At 45.1% G+C, this 20383-nt stretch overlaps 1 protein-coding gene across 1 annotated transcript in view; it reads right to left on the bottom strand.

Moving 5' to 3' along the window:
- Positions 1-20383, bottom strand: part of srrm3 (serine/arginine repetitive matrix 3) — a gene marked incomplete at both ends in the record, with an annotated part of 87765 nt that overhangs the window by 13476 nt on the left and 53906 nt on the right. The window contains 4 exons of the mRNA XM_083641790.1: positions 7196-7364; positions 11815-11922; positions 12532-12582; positions 13054-13089. Of these exons, the coding sequence (XP_083497916.1) occupies positions 7196-7364; positions 11815-11922; positions 12532-12582; positions 13054-13089 (364 nt within the window). The remainder of the gene's footprint in view (positions 1-7195; positions 7365-11814; positions 11923-12531; positions 12583-13053; positions 13090-20383) is intronic.

Below are 20383 nucleotides of genomic sequence, written 5' to 3'. Positions count from 1 at the left end.
TAGTATCTCCTAGCTTGTATGTTTTATTAACATTTTCGTCTCATGTAGTATCTCCTACCTTGTATGTTTTATTAACATTTTCGTCTCATGTAGTATCTACCTTGTATGTTTTATTAACCTTCTTGTCTCATGTAGTATCTCCTACCTTGTATGTTTATTAACATTTTCGTCTCATGTAGTATCTCCTAGCTTGTATGTTTTATTAACATTTTCGTCTCATGTAGTATCTCCTACCTTGTATGTTTTATTAACCTTTTTGTCTCATGTAGTATCTACCTTGTATGTTTTATTAACCTTTTTGTCTCATGTAGTATCTCCTACCTTACATGTTTTATTAACCTTTTCATCTCATGTATCTCCTACCCTGTATGTTTTATTAACCTTTTCGTCTCATGTAGTATCTCCTACCTTGTATGTTTTATTAACTCATTGAGTGCCAGCCACTTTTGGAAAACGGATGCTCCCAGTGCCAGCCCTTTCAGAGTGTTTTCAGTGATTTCTCGAGGCCCACAGAATATTGTGTGATATTACTATGTAAACACCGAACACGCCCAAAGAACGATGAGACTCTATTGTATCATCAGCAAAAAAAAGTTTATTGTTGAGTTTTCCGTTCTTTAGTTATCAGCCGGAGAAGATAGGTTGTTTTCAGCAAAAACAGACGTTTCAAACTAGAAGCTGAGATAATCAGCCTTTTGTGAAATGAAGCATTTCAAGCACATCACTGACTCTGAAGCTAATATTTTCTGATGTAGTGACACTTCAAAAATAAATTCCTTCAATAAAACAGCGAAAACAAAGGAATTTTGTTTGGCAAAATAATATTTTTTAGCTTCAACCAGCAGCGCTGGCCCCTGCGTGCGCAGAGCTACACCTTCTTGCTGGTCTTGATTTACTGCTGGTGGGCATCAGATATTCTAGCTTGTGTTTGTAAATCTGTCCATCGAGCCTCCTGCTGTCTGGGTCGGTGTTGTATGCTGCCCTGCGTGCCCCACCCCCCTCAACTGCACACTCCTCCGTGGGAGTGTCTCTGGTGGCTCTCTGCTGCGTTTGCTCTGCACTGAAAAGTGCGCTACGCCCAGCTTTTTCACAGCGTTCCGCCGTTTTTGTCGCCGGCTTCCAGCTGAGAATAATGTAACTTTTCAGAAAGACGCTGGTGTCGGCAACTAATCATGTGGAGGGGCTATCGCAGCGGAGACGGAGGGGCTCAATTGTGGCAGCAGATTGGCTGCTGTTCACAGGCACAGCTAACGGTATGCTTCATGCATATCGATGCATACCGATGCGGTTTCCGTTTCCCCATGACTTCTCTGTTTTTTCCTCACCTTTCTCTAATCTGGAGAGCACTGTCGCCACCTAATGGGTCCGTAAAATAGCTTCTACACATTTGACATCGCCCATATTTTTACAGGAGATGCATCTGGCTTTGATCCACGTCCCACCATCAAAAAACGCAATTGACGACTTTAGTCGTCATTGGCACTCTACGTTACTATTTGAATTGACGACGATAGTCGTCATTGGCACTCAATGAGTTAACATTTTCGTCTCATGTAGTATCTCCTACCTTGTATGTTTTATTAACCTTTTTGTCTCATGTAGTATCTCCCACGTTGTATGTTTTATTAACCTTTTCGTCTCATGTAGTATCTACCTTGTTTTTTTTATTAACCTTTTCGTCTCATGTAGTATCTCCCACGTTGTATGTTTTATTAACCTTTTCGTCTCATGTAGTATCTACCTTGTTTGTTTTATTAACCTTTTCGTCTCATGTAGTATCTCCCACGTTGTATGTTTTATTAACCTTTTCGTCTCATGTAGTATCTACCTTGTTTGTTTTATTAACCTTTTCGTCTCATGTAGTATCTACCTTGTTTGTTTTATTAACCTTTTCGTCTCATGTAGTATCTCCCACGTTGTATGTTTTATTAACCTTTTCGTCTCATGTAGTATCTACCTTGTTTGTTTTATTAACCTTTTTGTCTCATGTAGTATCTCCTACCTTGTATGTTTTATTAACATTTTTGTCTCATGTAGTATCTCCTACCTTGTACAGTATGTTTTATTAACCTTTTCGTCTCATGTAGTATCTCCCACGTTGTATGTTTTATTAACATTTTCGTCTCATGTAGTATCTACCTTGTATGTTTTATTAACCTTTATGTCTCTCTAGTGTCTGTGCTCGTGCATTCCTTGACATTGGAGGTTTGCGGTCATAATGTGGTTATTTAAACAGCAAAAGTTTCTGTCATCGTTAAAGAGATGCCAGGGAGTTGTTGTCAGTGAGTGCTGTAACTTAATTTGAGGCTATTATTGAGACTCAGCCTGGGTGCATTCACATTTTATGACAGGTAGATCCAATTCCAAAGTATCCTATTTTATAGAGAGGCTTTTTGTAGTGGCCTAATATAGGAACCCTGAGAGGGCATTTGGTTAGTGCAAGGTGAGAGCAATTACTATTATAAAATAATAAAATGATTGGGTCCAGCCACTTTTAGGGTCCTGAATAGACTCAATTACTTTTGAGCCAGCAGCTTTCAAATTGCCCATATTCTTTAACTGTGTATGGCAGTGTGGGTTGGAATATATTTTAGACCTGTAAAAAAAACATCTATGAAGGAGAACAGAACTTGACAGTCCACCTCTACTTAAACTATCGGGTAAGTGATTCATAGCGAGGCGTGGGACTGGAAATGATGTATGTGATGCACAGTTCAATATCGCACATTGTTAGAAGGTCATGACTAGAGGGTAGATCTCCAAAAACACGTATTGGAAATATCCAGCTCTTCCGCATGCATTAACATTTGCTGTCAGTGCTGCCTCGTAATCTAAGATACAGCAAAAGCACGGATTGTTCCTTGCAAACAAACAATAGAGAAAGAACCTTTCGCCACTAGAGACAAAACAACTAAGCGGTATAATAAGGAAACATACAACCACTGGTGCTAATGACAGTTGTTAGAAACAGTCGAGAAAATCAAGATGACGAAATCATAAGACGAATGTACTAATTCACCGACAAACAGAGAGATGCTGGACAAAAGAATGCATTCTACCAAAACAGAAAGAAAAGGAAAGAAAAAATTGAGAAAGAAATGGACCTGGAAGATAGAGTGTGATATTGGACTTCAGAATGAAGTTAAGGAGGAAAGAAAAAAAACCAGAGCTCTATGTAATCCAATCTTTAAGAATCAAATCATAATTGATGAAGTAAATTAATTTGGCTGAAGACCATTGGTAAATAACAGAGAGAGAGAGAGAGAAAGAAAGAGAGAGAAACATTGACGTCACTCAGGCTAGGGTGCTTCTCACATTCTCATCTGCATAAAGATCACGTGCGTAGGCAAAGCATTACCTACCTTCCATTTCAATCAGTGACACGTATGCAATATCAACAAAAAAAGGAAAGAAAGAAAAAAGAAAAAAAGGAGAAAGGAATGTTCTCCGCAGCGAAATGGGAAAAAGACAATGACCTCTTTTAGTATCAAAGCTACATATTTGTCCAGAGACCAAGGAGAAATAAACAAACCAAAATAATAATAATAATAATAATAATAATAATAATAATAATAATAAATCAAGAAAATGGATGGGGAGTGGGGAGAGGGTACCCAGGTGGAGTTCAAATCAAACAAAAAAATCAGAAACAAAGGATGGATCTCGACATGATTTGCTGTCTTTTTCGCTTGTACAAATGCAGCCATATTTGTATCAAAAGGGGGAAAGGAGTGAGGTAAAGCGTGTAGAGTTCATTAATATATTAGTGAAAATCCATAGAGAGCAGAGTAGCTAGAGGGAAAGAAGGGGGGGAGGTGGGCATGCAGAGCTGGCAGATGACAAAGATATGGCCCGGACGACTAGAGTGAGACATGAGTCACACATGACACGGATGAACACGTAGGGGGCAGTGTTGGAATGACAGTCACTGCTAAAACTTGAGAGTCAGCACATCTGAAAGGGACCCCAGTCACATTTTGGCCTGGGTGTTCTCCCGCAACAGCGCAACATACACCCCTTCTCAAGTCTTTTATTTGGACGTCAGCGTTTTTGTTTGTTTGTTTTTTGTTTTTTTCAATGAATGCATGGGTGTTGTAAGCGGGAGGCTCGGGCAATTCTGCTGTATAACCTGCAAAGAGGGAGCTCACATTCAAAATGCCTTGGGTCCCTTTAAAAATCATGCTGATCATGTGATCTCAAATTCTGTTGGGTTCTGCGGATCAGTCTGTCCAGCCCCCTCACAGCGATTTTCAGAGATTACAACGTGCACTGGCCAATCAGGGGCGCCGCTGACAAAACAGTATGGCGGCTCCCGAAGTAATGAGCGGTAATGTTAATGTTAGTAGAGTAAACACAGCCATAAGTGCAGTTATTGCAGAAATAGACTTAATAACAATTAAACAAGAACAAGAGTTTGCACCAGCCTGGCAGAAAAGATGTTTTCGCCGTTGTTCCGAGTGGATTTGGCTACGCTGATCGGCTGTCAAGGGAAGTACTCCCACCCACTGAAATTGCTGTGGGCGGGCTGGAGGCCAGACTGATCGGCAGAACGAAACAGAATGTGAGGTCACATGATCAGTATGGTTTTACCAGGCTATTTAAAAATAAATGTGTGAGTTGTAGGATTTAATTTGCGAGGCTGCGCTGACTCTGTGTGTGCTTGTGTTTGGAGTGTTTGCAGACATCCATTGAGAATGAGCAAGAGGACTACTACAGGAGCACAAACTGAGATGTTAAGGAGAGATGGAACACCAGTCCGTGTGCTAAACCACAGCGCTGCTACAGAGCCATCAGGCCTCTGTGGGATCTAGTTCAGACATAACCATCCTCCTGTGCAAACCGGGTGACTGACACTTCTGGGTGGGTCAAAAAAAGGAAAAAAAAGACGATTTCAGCTTTTGGTGGAGATTAACAAGAGTCACCTGCCACTACAAAGATGCTGCTGAAAATTTGAGCCAATCAAACGCTCCCCTTTAACTACACCCCCACTGAGTGGCTCAAATCTACATCAGACTGATCACAGAGAGACCTCCCTTGCCATTCTCCACTGGCCTTGAACAAACAAGAGTAGAAAATGAACGTCAGGGACAGAAGAGATACTGCCACCTAGGGGCAACATGCAGATCGACATGGTGAAGTGACAGTACAGTAGAGGGGCTTGTCTATGAACTCCTGCTGATTTGACAGAAGCTGCTCTGAGCTCCGGAGGAGAAGAGGATCTACCACTGAGCAGAGCATGTGCTTGAAAGGAAGACAACTGTATTGACAAGAAGAAACTAGGACACATACCCAGTTAACCTACTTGGTCCGGTTCCAAAGCATATGAGTGCTTTTTACATAAACGAGACAGAAAAGTTTGGGCATTTTATTCATGGTTAAGTACCACTCAAAATCGATAAGAAAACAAACCAAAGAAGAGCAGAAAAGAAACAGTAATGAATGAGACAAGCAGGTAGAGAGAGATAGTGTGTGTGTGTGTGTGTGTGTGTGTGTGTGTGTGTGTGTGTGTGTGTGTGTGTGTGTGTGTGCATGTGTGCGTGTGTGCGTGTGTGTGTGAGAGAGAGAGAGAGAGAGCTGGACACATGCAAGCTGGAGGAGGAAATAGGAGACAGCATTGCTACTGTAAATCATTTCTCTGGAGGGAATGCCTCCAGGCTGATTGCAGCCCATTTAGTTGCTTATTCAGCAGTGAAACATATACTAGCTATCCCTTTGATCTAAGTGGTGCCTTTTATCTGGTTAGCGAGCCTGGCAAGTTTGATTACAACACAATGACTGTTAGCGTTAGTCCAGCTCTAATGATCCATTGATGTATGGGAGAGCAGAGTTGTGTCTGTAATAGTGGACAGTGATTTAGCAGTAAATCACAACGCAGCCAGCCTCCCTTAGTCAATCAGAGACTAACAGAAGCGGTTACCATTTCAAAGGAGCCAAAACATTAACCTGACGCTGCCAGATGGGTGGTTTTGTTTGTCGCGTGATCTGATCAAGATCTCGCGAGAATCCAGCTGGCTTGCAAGGTTACCAAAACATGAGAGCTGTTCCAAACGGGATAGTTAAGGAAGCATAAGTGTGAAAAATAACACATTCTGTGATTCTATGGCAAACATGTTGTAGCATAAGCTTCACTCTGAAGCGGGAACGGTCGTCTTTTCTGTCAACGTTGGCGATGGAAATCCCGGTATGCCTCAAACTGTTTTAAGAACAGAGCTCTGTGCTTCATGTGTGCTAAAAGGCTGTATCCTGGGGCATGAGCAGAGCACTTCAACATGGTCCTGTAACACAGCAGGGCATCCTGGAAGAGTGCTGCCACTCCAACAATACTAAACTGCACTTTGTCACTTCCTGTGCACTTTTTGTTCTGGTACATTTTGGTATGCTGCTGGGATCAAGACTGGTACCTTTGTATTTGCTAATTGGATGAGTCAGTTCAAGGTGCTATGACAGATTGCTATCACTTTAAAGCACTATCAAAAGTCTAATCCTGACTCTGGCCATATTTCTTCACGTATGAGGACTTTTGAGGGTGAAGAAAATACTTGAAGTAGTCACACCTGTCCCTGGCTCAACTGACTGTGAAGTTCTTGACTCATGCCTTAGCAGGCAACCACTGGGAAGAAACAACAGCTTTTTGTTGTCCGTTCATTTGGAAACATTGCATGCCTGTGCTGCTCATATTTTCACTGGAGGCTACAGGTAGCATGCTAATGCTGTGGTGTGACTCAGAGGACCTATCCTCGATAGAAACACTAGAACCTTCTTCCCTTTGTTCCCTCCCTCTGTTACCAGAACAACAACAACAACAACAACAACAACAAAACAAGATGGCAGAGGAGTCAAAGAGAGCCAGAAACAAGGCGGCAGCAGCAGCAGCAGCAGTAGTAAGTGTTACACAGGACAGGAGTGCCTTTTACATCAACGATTTACGTCAACAATTAAAAGAACAAACAAAACTCACCTACAAACTAGGAATAACCACACACAGAAATACAATTATAATACTTTTAATACCAAAATCAAAGAAGATGAGAATTCATGTCAACCAACACAAAAAGAGTAAGATAACTCAAGTTCATCTGAGGAGACTGATACTGACACTGAGACAGATACTGTGGCATATGCCGTTGGAGTGGGTGGGGGTTTTGGGGCGAGCTGGGGGAAGGGGGGGGGGGGCAAAATAGAGGAGATTACATACATCGTGGCCTTTCTCTCCCTCGGCGGGGGCGTGGTTGAGTCTGCCCGCCTGGCCGTTGCGGCTGCGCTGGCTGTGGTGCCCGTTGTGCCATGTGGTGGGACTGTTGGGGCATGGGGACAGCGAGGTGCTGGACGCCTTGTTTCCCTCCGTCTGGTGCTTGGAGCTCAGTCTAGAGGGAGCAGAGAGACACGCAAGGGACTTTTCAATATATAGACAGTGCAACTTCCAGTCACTTTGTGTATCTGTTTTGCCACTGCCACACCCCCATAGGAGACTTACTGTAGAAACCAATGAAAGTTTCATAACATGGAGAGACAGTCAGTCACAAGCTACCATTTAGGAAACCGGAAGAATACCATTTCTTACTATTGGCGGAGACTGGAATGTACCATGTGTACCATCTGTGTATTATGTCTGTATTGTGTGTACAACGTGTGTACATTGTGTATACTGTATTGTATGTACATCCTTGAATATTTGTATGTGTAGCTTTGCTCATGTGGTTTTATATTTGATCATGTTTCTTTTCGGGTATGTCGTCTGGGGTGTATTTTAGTGACTTTCTTGAGTGACTTTCTTGTCAATACATTTGTATGTGTAGCTCTTGTGGTTTTATATTTGATTGTGTTTTTTGAGTATGTCCATGTGGGTTGTGTTTTGGTGTAGGAGTCGCCTGTGGACAGGTGTTGAAAATTAGCATTCCGCTATGAACACTAAACACTGTATCTGGTTGTTTACATACATGTATGTTTCATCTCCAATGCTCTGATGTCCATATCAAATAAACATAACCTAAACCATCTCTATTCATGTAGAAGAGACCGTCTGACTTGAGAGACTAACAGGAAGTGTAAATACAATCGGAAGTTCAATTGTATTTACACTTCCTGTGACTCATAAACCTAGTCTGACTCATAATGTGAAGCAAACGACAGCAGGTTTGACCAGGTGAGTCAGACTAGTTCGAGCATGTAAAGCAGCCGGCGTTTAGAACACAAAGCCGTGATACAATGGGTCAAGTGGGCAGGGCTACATAAGGTTGATAGTGAAACGTCTCTGGACATGCTTAACAGAACCACAAGAACCCCACTTCCCCAAGGAGAGCAAAGTCCACCCTAACAAGCCCCGTTGAGCTACGGTGGCTTCCAGTTGACACAAATGATTGGTGTGTCTTGTAAGGCCATCAGGGCATGGTGTTTTCTTTCCAGTTGCAGCTGTGGAATGGGAGTTCTGTCAGGACCACTTAAGTCAAAATACATATTACCGTCTAGGCATCAGCACATAAGACCTTTTGACAAATCACATAAGACCAAATCATCCATTAAATCTTTTATTAGATTTACATTTTGGTGTAATGGCTCTAATCTCTGTCTTTTACATGAGCCGCATGGAAATCCTGAGACAAAGATTTAGCAGCATAATTCCAGGGTCTACCTTCCAGTCTATGACTGGAAGAGCCAAGCAAGACCCCCATAGAACAGAGCAAGCATCAATGACAACACAATGACATTGATTAAGTAAAGCAATCTTAAAGAGGAGCTGGGGAGGTGGTGGGTTGCTGCGTTTGAGCAGAGGAAGCAAAAAAGACAGCAGACTGAAGCCGCTTTTGAGGTTAGCCAATTGAACGTGAACAGCTGGTGTGGGCTGGGTTAACAATTTGCTAATCAGCTATCTGAGAACTGCAGGCTGATCTGAGGTCGGCTGCAGCTAAATACAGGGAACTGAGTTGTAGCAGCTTGACTACATGGCCAAGCAAGACCCCCCAAAACAGACCATACCTGGCAATCCTCCCTGACTCTTCTAGCTGTATGAAGAGCCAGCGGAAGAACCAAAATGAGCAGCCAATCCAACTTTGATGGATTGCAAGCGAGCCAATTAACATACATGATCTGAAATCTAACATTACTAGATTAGAAGCTAATAGCCAATTAAAATCTGAAAAGCAATATAAACTCAAAAGCTACTGAAATCGAATTTAGCTATAATAGTAAGCCAATAAAATCGAATTTAGCTAGAATATTAAGCCAATAAGCCAATTCAAATCTGAATGAACTTAGCTAGAATAGAAGATAATAGCCAATTAAAATCTGATAGCTATATAAAACCCAAGCTGCTTGAAGCCAGAAAATAAAGAAGCCATACGTCTATTAAGCCACCGATCAGGGAGCAGTGCTCGTGGCTTTCTGAGCTTTGAAGATAGCTCCAATCATATTGGAAAGCAGTTACATTTTTATTAGATTTACATTTGGCGGGATGACTGTTCTGGGTAATATCCTGACCTTCCGTGAGCTCCATGGAAAGCCTAAGACAGGGAATTAGTAGCAACATTTCAGGGTCTACCCTTCCGGTCAACGACTGGAAGAGCCAAAACAAGCACTCGAACTGCGTGTCGAAGCAGGTTTGAATGTTGGCCAAGGCTGCCAGCACGGGACCATGGAGGCGCCTCGGGCTGATCCAGCCAATGCAGGTGTGTGACAGTGAAGTAACAGGAGCTGGGCCACACTGAAGTAACAGGAGCGGGGCCGGGAGCCGCGTCCATATGCGCCTCCTCTTTGCATGGCTTCCTACCGGGGAGAGGAGGAGGGAGATCTGCAGCCAGGGTGTCGACATTCTCCAGCCGGAGCCGTAATATTTAAAAATAAATAATGGGGCCTGGATAGAGGCCAGTCATTAATGCTGGGAGAACTAGGATGTCTACTTGCCGTGCAACGAGGCTCCAGAACCGGTGACTTCCTCTGCCTCAGAACGCCATTGCAGGGTTTCTTCTATGGACTCGACTTGCCACAAATCATCGTCGGGAGGAGCGGCGACGACATGACCAGCAGCGGGGTGATTAGAACCGGCAAATACAGCAAATACAGCAGCAATCTAGACGTTTAGCTTTGGCTTAAGATTAGAACGTTACCTGAGATGCGGAGGAAAGCAGCAGCATGTTGCAGCGTTTGAGCAGAGGAAGCAAAAAAGACAGCAGAATGAAGCAGCTTTAAGTACAGCGCCCCTTTTGAGGTTAGCCAATTGAACGTGAACAGCTGGTGTGGGCTGGGTTAACAATTTGCCAATCGGCTATCTGAGAACTGCAGGCTGATCTGAGGTCGGTTGCAGTTAAATACAAGGAACTGAGCTGTAGCAGCTTGACTACATGGCCAGCCAGAACTTCAGTTAAAACTACATTTTTGAAAGGCAGAAATCTCAGCACTTGGCAAAGTAACTGTTGAGTCACTGGTATAAACAATAACTTCCGGGTAGTGTAGAGCACCGTGGAGACCTGGGTTCAATTCCCAGCAGTGGTACTTCCGGCTTGGTCAGACGTTCCTACAGGCACAATTGGCCGTGTCTGCGGTTGGGAAGCCGGTGGGGTATGAGTCCTGGTCACTCCACTAGTGCCTCCTCTGGTCGGTAGGGGCGCTTGTTTGAGGGGGACTGGGGGGAATAGAGTGATCCTCTCACATCCTGCTGGTGAAGCTCCTTGCTGTCAGGTGAAAGGAAGCGGCTGGCGACCTCACATGTGTCAGAGGAAGTATGTGGTAGTCCAGTGGTTCCAAAACATTTTCACATCAAGGACCCCTAAACTGACACAAATTAGACCATCTGATAGACCCATCTGATAATATTTTTGTCCAGGGTCTCCCATCTGATAAGATTTTTGCTTTTAGATGTTTTATTACAGAAAGTAGATGAAACCCATGACCAAAACAGTCATATTTTCAGTTACTAGTGGACCCGTGGGAGTTGGACACCCCCACCCCCCCGGGAGTTACACCCACCCAGTCTGCCTCCCCCAAGTGGGAGTTGGACCCACGCAGTCTGCTCAGTTATTGTGTTACATATGGATGGAATTACAGTGAAAATACATTACTCCCCCTTTTGCTGGGGACCCCCTGGAACCCCCTCAAGGACCCCACTTTGGCAACCACTGTGCTAGTCGACAACTCAACAGGGTTTGGGAACCCTGTAATTTATATATATATATATATATATATATATATATATATATATATATATATATATATATCCATCTTAACAAGTGTTAAGATGGATATTTTTTGCACTGAGCTCAAATAGTGCATGGTGAAAATCACAGGCGTTTAATGGGGGTCATTATAAGACGTGCTGAGGAGCTCCATTTGTACCCTAATCTATCCCCCGAGGATCGAGAATAAACGATTGCGGGGTGAGACTGACAGCAACTGCTCTATATTCAGTAGAGGAATATCAGTGTGTGACACGGCCTGGTTGTGCTGTGTATATTTCTGAAAGGTGTGTGGTGCTGTGTGTATTTTTGAAAGGTGTGTTGTGCTGTGTGTATTTCTGAAAGGTGTGTGCGGTTGGTGAAGGGCATACTTGGTTGTGTTGTGTGTATTTCTGAAAGGTGTGTTGTGTGTATTTCTGAAAGGTGTGTGCGGTCGGTGAAGGGCGTACCTGGATGTGTTGTGTGTATTTCTGAAAGGTGTGTTGTGTTGTGTTTATTTCTGAAAGGTGTGTGGTGTTGTGTGTATTTCTAAAAGGTGTGTGCGGTCGGTGAAGGGCTTACCTGGTTGTGTTGTGTGTATTTCTGAAAGGTGTGTTGTGTTGTGTTGTGTGTATTTCTGAAAGGTGTGTGCGGTCGGTGAAGGGCGTACCTGGCTGGAGACTTGGAGGTGCTGCGGGTGGAGGACAGCGAGGCGCTACGGGAGCTACAGCAGCTGCCTCGACGCTGAGACCGCCTGCTGGGGGACTCACCGGGGGACCTGTTGGATGGACACGCGCACGCACACACACACATACACAAATCCCACGTGTATTATACACACACAGGACCAGCACACGCACCACAACAAGCTCAGTAGTCAATATGTATTCCAATGATATGTAAAGCACTTCATGCACTGCCAAACAGTTTCAATATATATTCTAATCAAGACAGGATGCAATGAATATAGGATGGAAATTGTGTTGGAAGTCAAGCCTTGACATTCTTTTGTATTCTGTGAGTCTGAGCCAGAGATAATGGGTGTAAAACACCAATATAAATGTATGAGACTGAACATGATTGCAGTTGTACCCATTGTTGTAGACTGAAACTATTGTTCCCTGTTTATTTCCCTCTGTGCAGAAGACTGACTGTGCCGAACACATTCTCCCTGCATACTGTGTATGTACCTCAACAGTTTCTCATAACCAATTTGCAAATATGTTATCTTGCCAACATGTAAAGGGCATTATCAGGTAGAGCTTCATTTGCAGGGAGGGGACTCTAAATGGGAAAAGCAGCGTGTGTGTGTGTATGTGTGTGTGTGTGTGTGTGTGTGTGTGCTTGCATGTGTATGAGTGTGCATGTGTGTGCATGTGTGTTTTACCTCTTTTTCTGCTTGTTCTTGTCTTTGTGTTTGTTCTTTGGGCTGCCCGATCTGAAACAAACACCACAAAAAAGCACTGAAAAGATACATTCCCATTGTCATGGACACTGCTGTTTACAGTGGTATCTAGTTACAGCAGTGGTTCTTAACCTTTTTGAGCCGTGACTCGCAAAAACCTTGAGGGTAGGGTTTGTGATCCCCCTCCCACTGCTGCCCAACCAAATGACTTCCTAGTGCGCACACTTTCACACACTGATTTCACTCACTCACTGAAATATTTTGTATACAGTTTATAGTTTATATAGCTTCATAAACAAGACATTAAATCATTGGTATGGGAGATTGAATCATCATGGGAGAAAAAACATTTTATTTTTCTTGTTTTACGATTATTTTGCGACCCTGCAAAATAATCTTGTGACCCCCGGGGGGTCCCGACTCCGACCCCCAGGTTGAGAACCACTGAGTTCCAGTATGATATTTATATATATACACCCCCCCCCCCCCCTGTTTCATACACACCTGTATCTCCTCTTTCTCCTCGAGCCAGATGCGGATCTACAAAGAAGAAATAAAAATAAAACAGCACAGCCATTATTATGATGTTATTGTGAGAGCAACATGCCGTTATACTCATGCTATTCCTCTGGACCGGATATGTGCACAAATCTCCCCTGATGCTACAGACCGCTCAATCCATGAGTCTAATCTGTGTTGTCATCGAGCTGTGCACCATGGAGCACCTCCAATGAATATGGATGTGGAGGGGGGGGGGCAGTCACTGAATGTGTGTGAGCTTTGCTACTCGAATGAGCGTCATTTCTTTCTTTTTTTTACACTTTAGTTTTTATTGAGTTTCGTTTTCTGAACAAGTATACATATAAAGGACAAGACTTATACAGAAAAGACATACATAATTATAAGAAAAAAAAATGACAAAGAAAAATTACTGTTTGGGTGCTACTTTCATTTTTTCCTTTTCCTCCAGTGAGTCCGTCAATCGCCTGCTTGTTTTATCAGTTATCTTCGTCGCTGTTTTGTGATTTGAATATTGTCCATTTCTCCCATTTCTCTTCCAGTTGTTGTTCCTGTAGTCTTAATCGATAAGTCAGTTTCTCCATGCTATAGATTTCTTCTATTATACCCAATGATCGTCATTTTATAGCAGCGAGTGTTTTAAGATCATACTAACCCTCCCGATTTTCCCGGGAGACTCTTGATTTTCATTGCCCTCTCCCGGTTTCCTCCCGGGGTCACAATTCTCCCGTTATCCTGTTATCACAACCTGTTTCTGGGACTGTACAGCATGTACTGTATCTGTTCTGCTGTTTCCACCCAGACAACAATACAGCTAAACCAAATGTGTCATTTCCATGGCATGATGCACTCGAGGAGAGCTGCTCACCTCCGCTGCGGAGGTGCGGTTGTCCTAAGTATCTTCACTTAAAAATCGATTGAGCGTCTGCAGGCTCAGACAGGGACTTCATGGTGCATTCAAGTGCACCTCGCAAACTCGGAAATCTATACTCGGAAGGCCATGAAGGTTGTTTAAAACAGGAAGGGCTTTTTTCCCTTATTTTCCTTTTTACCACGTGCGGAGCACGGGTCTACAGACTATTAATTCAGTGTCAGTCATATGGAACGGAAAGGACGCTTTCCACTTTCGGGGGTGCTGGATGACTTTCACTCTCGTTTCCCGAAGGGGTGGTGTGTTTCAATATGCCTGACCCCGCCCGCTTGGGACGCTGCCTTCATTTTGACGAGCACACAATGACACACACACACACACCTCCACACTGATTCACTCACACACACCTCCTCCTCCCAATGCAATTTCGTTATTATTTTGCTTCGGCCCGTGCTAAAACGGTAAGTGGCGAACTACATTTTACAGAACATTTTACAGAAATGAACTCTGTGTCAGTGTCTCCTCGCGTTATGTCCCCTCGCGTTACAGCTAATGTTTTTATCACGTCAATTTGGTTGTCTCTGCAATCCCTTTGAAGTCCTTTCTGCGCGCCCGCGAGAGGGAGGGATTGAGAGAGAGACAAAGAGATCACACGTCAATTAATTTGGTCGCTAAAGACTATTAATTCAGTGTCAGTCATATGGAACGGAAAGGACGCTTTCCACTTTTGGGGACCCACTGCACTGTATCCACTTCCCAGTCAGCAGCGCCGAGGCGTGCCTCCATCTCATCCCCTCCTCTCGCCCCTGTGCCAAATGCGCACAGACGCAGCTATAGGCCTGCTTGTCACCAAGGATTCTCTACTTACTTCTTAACCGATTTCTGTCATTAAAAATGCTCTGGAATCTCTGTCATCTGCTCGCTAATTATGTGTGTCAATTAGGTTCTTCTCACCATTCAATCTAAGGGCCCTATCATCGTACGGCGCTATCGTTTGCGCAGCCGTTTGCGCAACTCTTATGCTATCTTCCCTGCGTCTTAAAGGAGAATTTCGTTTTTTTACACCACGGTCCTCATTTCCAGGTTAAAATATGATGTTTTACTCACCGAAATAGTTTGGCTTCATTCGGATGCCCACGGAAGATTTTGAGCTCCGAGTAGTCTCCTCAAACAGGCTATAACGAGAGCCTGCGGCCAGCGTGGGGCATGATGGACGGGAGTGCACGCGCTCTCTAAATGACACTTTTTCTGTCAGATCACGGTTCATTATGGTTGTAAATAAAATTATTTAGCTAATAGCTAGAAGCTAAGCTAACAACAACACAGCAGTCAGCGTTGATCTGCCCCGGATGGGGTTACAGTGCCCATCTTCCCCCTCTGTGAAACCTTCTTCAGAGAAACCACAGAAGGGGGAAGATATGCCACAACCCAGGGATGCCTGCCCCCGCCATTGCCACACGCCGCACGTGGTCCAGGGCCGAATTTGCCCTTGTTGAAATACATAGCCTACATCAGTCCTTACTTTCTTGTTCTTTCACTACAGGATTTCTAATAATTAAATAATAATTAGGTGTAATAATAATATAATAATTAGATGCTAAAATCACAACAATATCCCATTCAGTTCTATACTGTAGAGTCGAACCCCCACCAGGGTTCACAATCACTTTTTTTAGGCCTCAAGGTTGGCAAGTATGGTTACAGTCCATCACAGTATTTCTGATGATAGCTCTTATTAACTCATTCAGTGCCAGCCACTTTTGGAGAACGGATGCTCCCAGTGCCAGAGTTTTCAGAGCGTTTTCAGTGATTTCTCGAGGCCCACAGAATATTGTGTGATATTACTATGTAAACACCGAACACGCACAAGAACGAGCTGGCTCTATTGTATCATCAGCAAAAAAAAGTTTATTGATACCATTTTCCGTTCTTTAGTTATGAGCCGGAGAAGATAGGTTGTTTTCAGCGTTTTCAGGCTTTTCAAATTATTAGCTGAGATAATCCGCCTTTTGTGAAATGCAGCATTTCAAGCACATTCACTGAGTCTGAAGATAATATTTTCTGATGTAGTGACGTAGTTGTTGTGTGATGCCCTGCGTGCACCACCCCCCTCCCCCCCTCCCCCCGTAAACTCCTCCCCACACTGCACACAGCCTCACGCAACCATTATATTTTCGGAGTGCTGCGTTTGTGTGCTGCTGTCGGCTCTCAGCGCCACAGCAGGGAAGAGCCAACCCGGATTGCTGAATGGTTTGGCGTCAGGGGCTGCTTTCCTGGCTGCTAATCGGTTGGAGAAACTATACAGACAGACAGACAGACAGACAGGGACAGAGGGGCTCAGTTGTGAGCGCGGATTGACTCCTGTTCGGAGCCAATGTCAGCTCCCGCGACAGAGCAAATGGCTCTGGGAGCATGCATCGGGTTGTCTTTGATCCACGGCTTTTAGGCTGTTTCTCGGACCTGTCTCTAATCTGGACTGCACCGAGCAAGCACTGTCGCCACCTAATGAGTCCGTAAAATAGGTTATACACCTCCAATAGCTACTATAGTTGTACAGGAGCTGCGGAAGGCTTTGATCGACGTCCCACCGTCAAAAAACGCATTGGACGTCGAAGGACGTCCGTGGCATTCTACGTCACTATTTAATTGGACGTCGAAGGACGTCCATGGCATTCAATGAGTTAAGGTCATGTTTAGGATGAGATGTTTATATCAATCCGATCACAAATATTCCTCAACGCATAAACACAACATTTCAAATATCCCAAAAACAGAAAGCCAGTGTTAAATACAGTAGGATAAGGTATTATACAACAGGCAGTTCTGACCAAGCAACTTGATTGGTCAACTACTAGACATTTAGAATGTGTTCAAATCAGCATACTCCGTTGTGCCAATAACGACGGTAAAGCACACGCTCTCATGTAATATTGCTTACGGTAATTAACATGCTTCAGTAGCCCTGCTAATGTTGTAACATCATGTTCAACAGGATTTTCATGTGGCAATATTTCAGTATCACACTATTAACGATGTGAATGAAGTGAGCGCGCTCAGTGCCAACTGCCAACCAATCTGAAACAAATGTATCCATGCTTGCAAAAAATTTCCCTGGGGTGCTCTCACAGCCGTTATTCCAATTGGTTTTCTAGACACTGCACCCACTTCATTCAGTGGCCTTCCTCTTTAAGCGCGTACTGAACGTAACGAGGGGGAGGACGTACTGAACGTAACGAGGGGGAGGACGGCCATTCCTCGGCCCTCAGCATCTGATCGACACATCACCTCCACATCACTTCCACCCTCGTTGCAGTTTCCATGGTGATTAGTCAGACTGCTCTCTGATGTTATTGCTATTTTCCTAAAGAGCCCTACATCTCTCCGCTGCTATTCTATACACCTACAACATGCGGCGGAGTGGGTGGGAGGCAGGGAGGGTACGGCAGAGTGGGTGGGAGGCAGGGAGGGCGTGGCAGAGTGGGTGGGAGGCAGGGAGGGTACGGCAGAGTGGGTGGGAGGCAGGGAGGGCGTGGCAGAGTGGGTGGGAGGCAGGGAGGGTACGGCAGAGTGGGTGGGAGGCAGGGAGGGCGTGGCAGAGTGGGTGGGAGGCAGGGAGGGTACGGCAGAGTGGGTGGGAGGCAGGGAGGGCGTGGCAGAGTGGGTGGGAGGCAGGGAGGGTGCGGCAGAGTGGGTGGGAGGCAGGGAGGGCGTGGCAGCAGAGTGGGTGGGAGGCAGGGAGGGCGCGGCAGAGTGGGTGGGAGGCAGGGAGGGCGCGGCAGCAGAGTGGGTGGGAGGCAGGGAGGGTGCGGCAGAGTGGGTGGGAGGCAGGGAGGGTACGGCAGAGTGGGTGGGAGGCAGGGAGGGCACGGCAGAGTGGGTGGGAGGCAGGGAGGGTGCGGCAGAATGGGTGGGAGGCAGGGAGGGTACGGCAGAGTGGGTGGGAGGCAGGGAGGGCGTGGCAGAGTGGGTGGGAGGCAGGGAGGGCGTGGCAGAGTGGGTGGGAGGCAGGGAGGGCGTGGCAGAGTGGGTGGGAGGCAGGGAGGGCTGTGTTGATTTGCCGCGGCTCAGTGAGAGAGTGGTAATAAAGCTGTCAAGGTAATGTATATTGCTGATATGTGACGTAGTGCTGTGGCACCAGTAGCAGCCCCTGTTTCCACCACTGGAGGGAATCAACTGGGGAGAGCCTTGTTCTGGAGAGAGCTTATTATATTCTCCCCCTCTCCTCTCTCTCACACCCCCCTCCCCTAACACTGTGGTCACAGTTAAACCCCTCCCCTAACCTGCAACGACAGATGGATAGTATATGGCCCTACGGAAGATGAATATGGATTGGATTGGGCACGAGCCTAACCCGGAGCTATTATGTAAAGCCAGCTGCATTATTATAAACAGCTAACGGTATGGATTGTGCTGAATTGGATCGCAGTCATCTCCGCCCCCCCCCATCCCCCCCCCCCCCTCCTGTGTGCCTCCAAAGGAGTCTAGCTTCAAGGCAGGCCAGCTCCTGTCTCTGGGGAGGAACCCCTGCTGCCTCGTCTATACATTATTCATACATCAACAATACCTGCAATGCAGAGCAGTTTGGAGTTATCTGAGGATGGGGGAGAGAGAGGTGGGGACCAGGGGGAGAGGGCGAGCGAGACTTGGGCTTGAGAGTGGATGGATGGGAGGCGGGAACGAGAGCGGGGCGGTGCACTGATGCTCAGCAATTTGATGAGAGGCTCGTTTTTCTTGTATACGTGCCTCCGTACAGGCTGGCTTATTAGACCAACACATCTCCCCCAGTCACACTGAGACAGAGACAGAGAGAGAGGGAGGGGGGGGGGGGGGGGGGGGGGGAGAGTGGAGGAGTGCACTCTTTACAACAGCTTATTGTGGTTATGATATCCCTAGGCACTGCAGAGCTACTGTATTTGTTGATGAGCTCTCTCTCTCTCTCATCTTCTGCCTGTTTCTCTCTCATCCCCCTCTTTCTTTCGTTCTTATTCTACACTTACGCTATGATTATTGTATTGTTGGCACAAGAGGCGAAGAGAGACAACAGGGAAATGTAAGCAACAGTATTTCAGGGAGAAGCATTAAATACCATCGTAATGAAATGAGGGGGCGGTCATTTTTTTTTTTTTTTTTTTTTATTTAACCCTTGTACCCTGCAGGCGCGGAATCCTCAATTTACTCTTGGTCCATCTGATGGACCTTAACGGGAATTCTGTACTAATTTATAAATATTAATTTAAAGTCGAGGTGAACCCAAAAATGACTTTTTTTTATTTTAGTTCAAATACCTGGGTATTCAGGCACCTATTTAATAATGTATGCCAAAAAAATCACAAAAATCTAATTTATTTCGTTTTTCACACTTTTTCACATCAAAAGCTGAAATCCGCAACGCCCCATCACTGGCTACTTTCAAGACTCTACTCAAGACCCACCTGTTCAACACAGCCTTCGGCATCTAGTCTCTTCTGTTCTTTGTTATGTTCTTTGTTATCTTCTTTGTGTGTCCGTCATCTTTTTGTACTTTTGTAAAGCGGCCTTGGGTTCCTTGAAAGGCGCTATATAAATCCAAGCTATTATTATTATTATTATTATAAAAGTTCATTTTTCAGGATTTCATTCATAACAGTAATCTACAGTTTGCTGATGTCACATAGTCCTATCAAATTTCTACGCCATTTCAACCAATCATATCACAACATGGCAGCTGTCAATCAAACTTCATTTCAGGAGAATTTTCTTCTCCAAATGAAGGCGAAAAGTGCACCTAGTGTCTGTAACCTGGCGAATTTCTAGCCCATAAACTAACTAATAACTTGGCCAATTGTATGTAACATACAAAATAAAGCAAACGGTAAACTCGCATTCCAGGATAACGTTAACGTAAGGGGTCGCCCCTCGGAGATTCCAGGCGGGCAGGCAGCGCTCATGCATCGGATTCTCCACTCTGCTCCACACAGAAGCAGCTGGCTGCCTGGTACTCTGTGGATCCCACTCACGTAGCACCACAACACGCTGAATCCCACTCGATTTGGGGGCGGAACATGCCAGTATTGGCCAATGCCAAATCCTGTCCCCAGAATTGTCAAATCAAATGATCGACACGCTATTATGGCCCGCCTCTCAACCCTGTCATCTCAGACAAGATTTGTTTTCAGACTCTGAAACATCTCCGACCCTCGCGCTACTTGCGTTCCGTTGGGTTCATTTCGTCTTTAAAGACTCTGAGGGCTCTATCTTCCCGACAGCGGTAAGCACCCGTTTTGCGCTGGAATAGCGCCGCGCAAAGCCCTAATTGTGGGCGTGTCGGCCCGCTGCGCTTCACGTCATCTCGGCGCACATCTCCGTATAGGCGTGTTTATGCCCAAAAGCATTGTGGAGGTGTGGTCATGCCCATAAAACCACAGTGTCACGTCAGCAGCTTCCTCCTCACTCAGAGGGAGAGTG

This window comes from Poromitra crassiceps, assembly GCF_964638095.1.
Source record: "Poromitra crassiceps genome assembly, chromosome: 1".
Classification (NCBI taxonomy): Eukaryota; Metazoa; Chordata; class Actinopteri; order Beryciformes; family Melamphaidae; genus Poromitra; species Poromitra crassiceps.
Note: the sequence above shows the minus strand (reverse complement) of the source record. Positions and strands in the feature narration are given on the sequence as shown.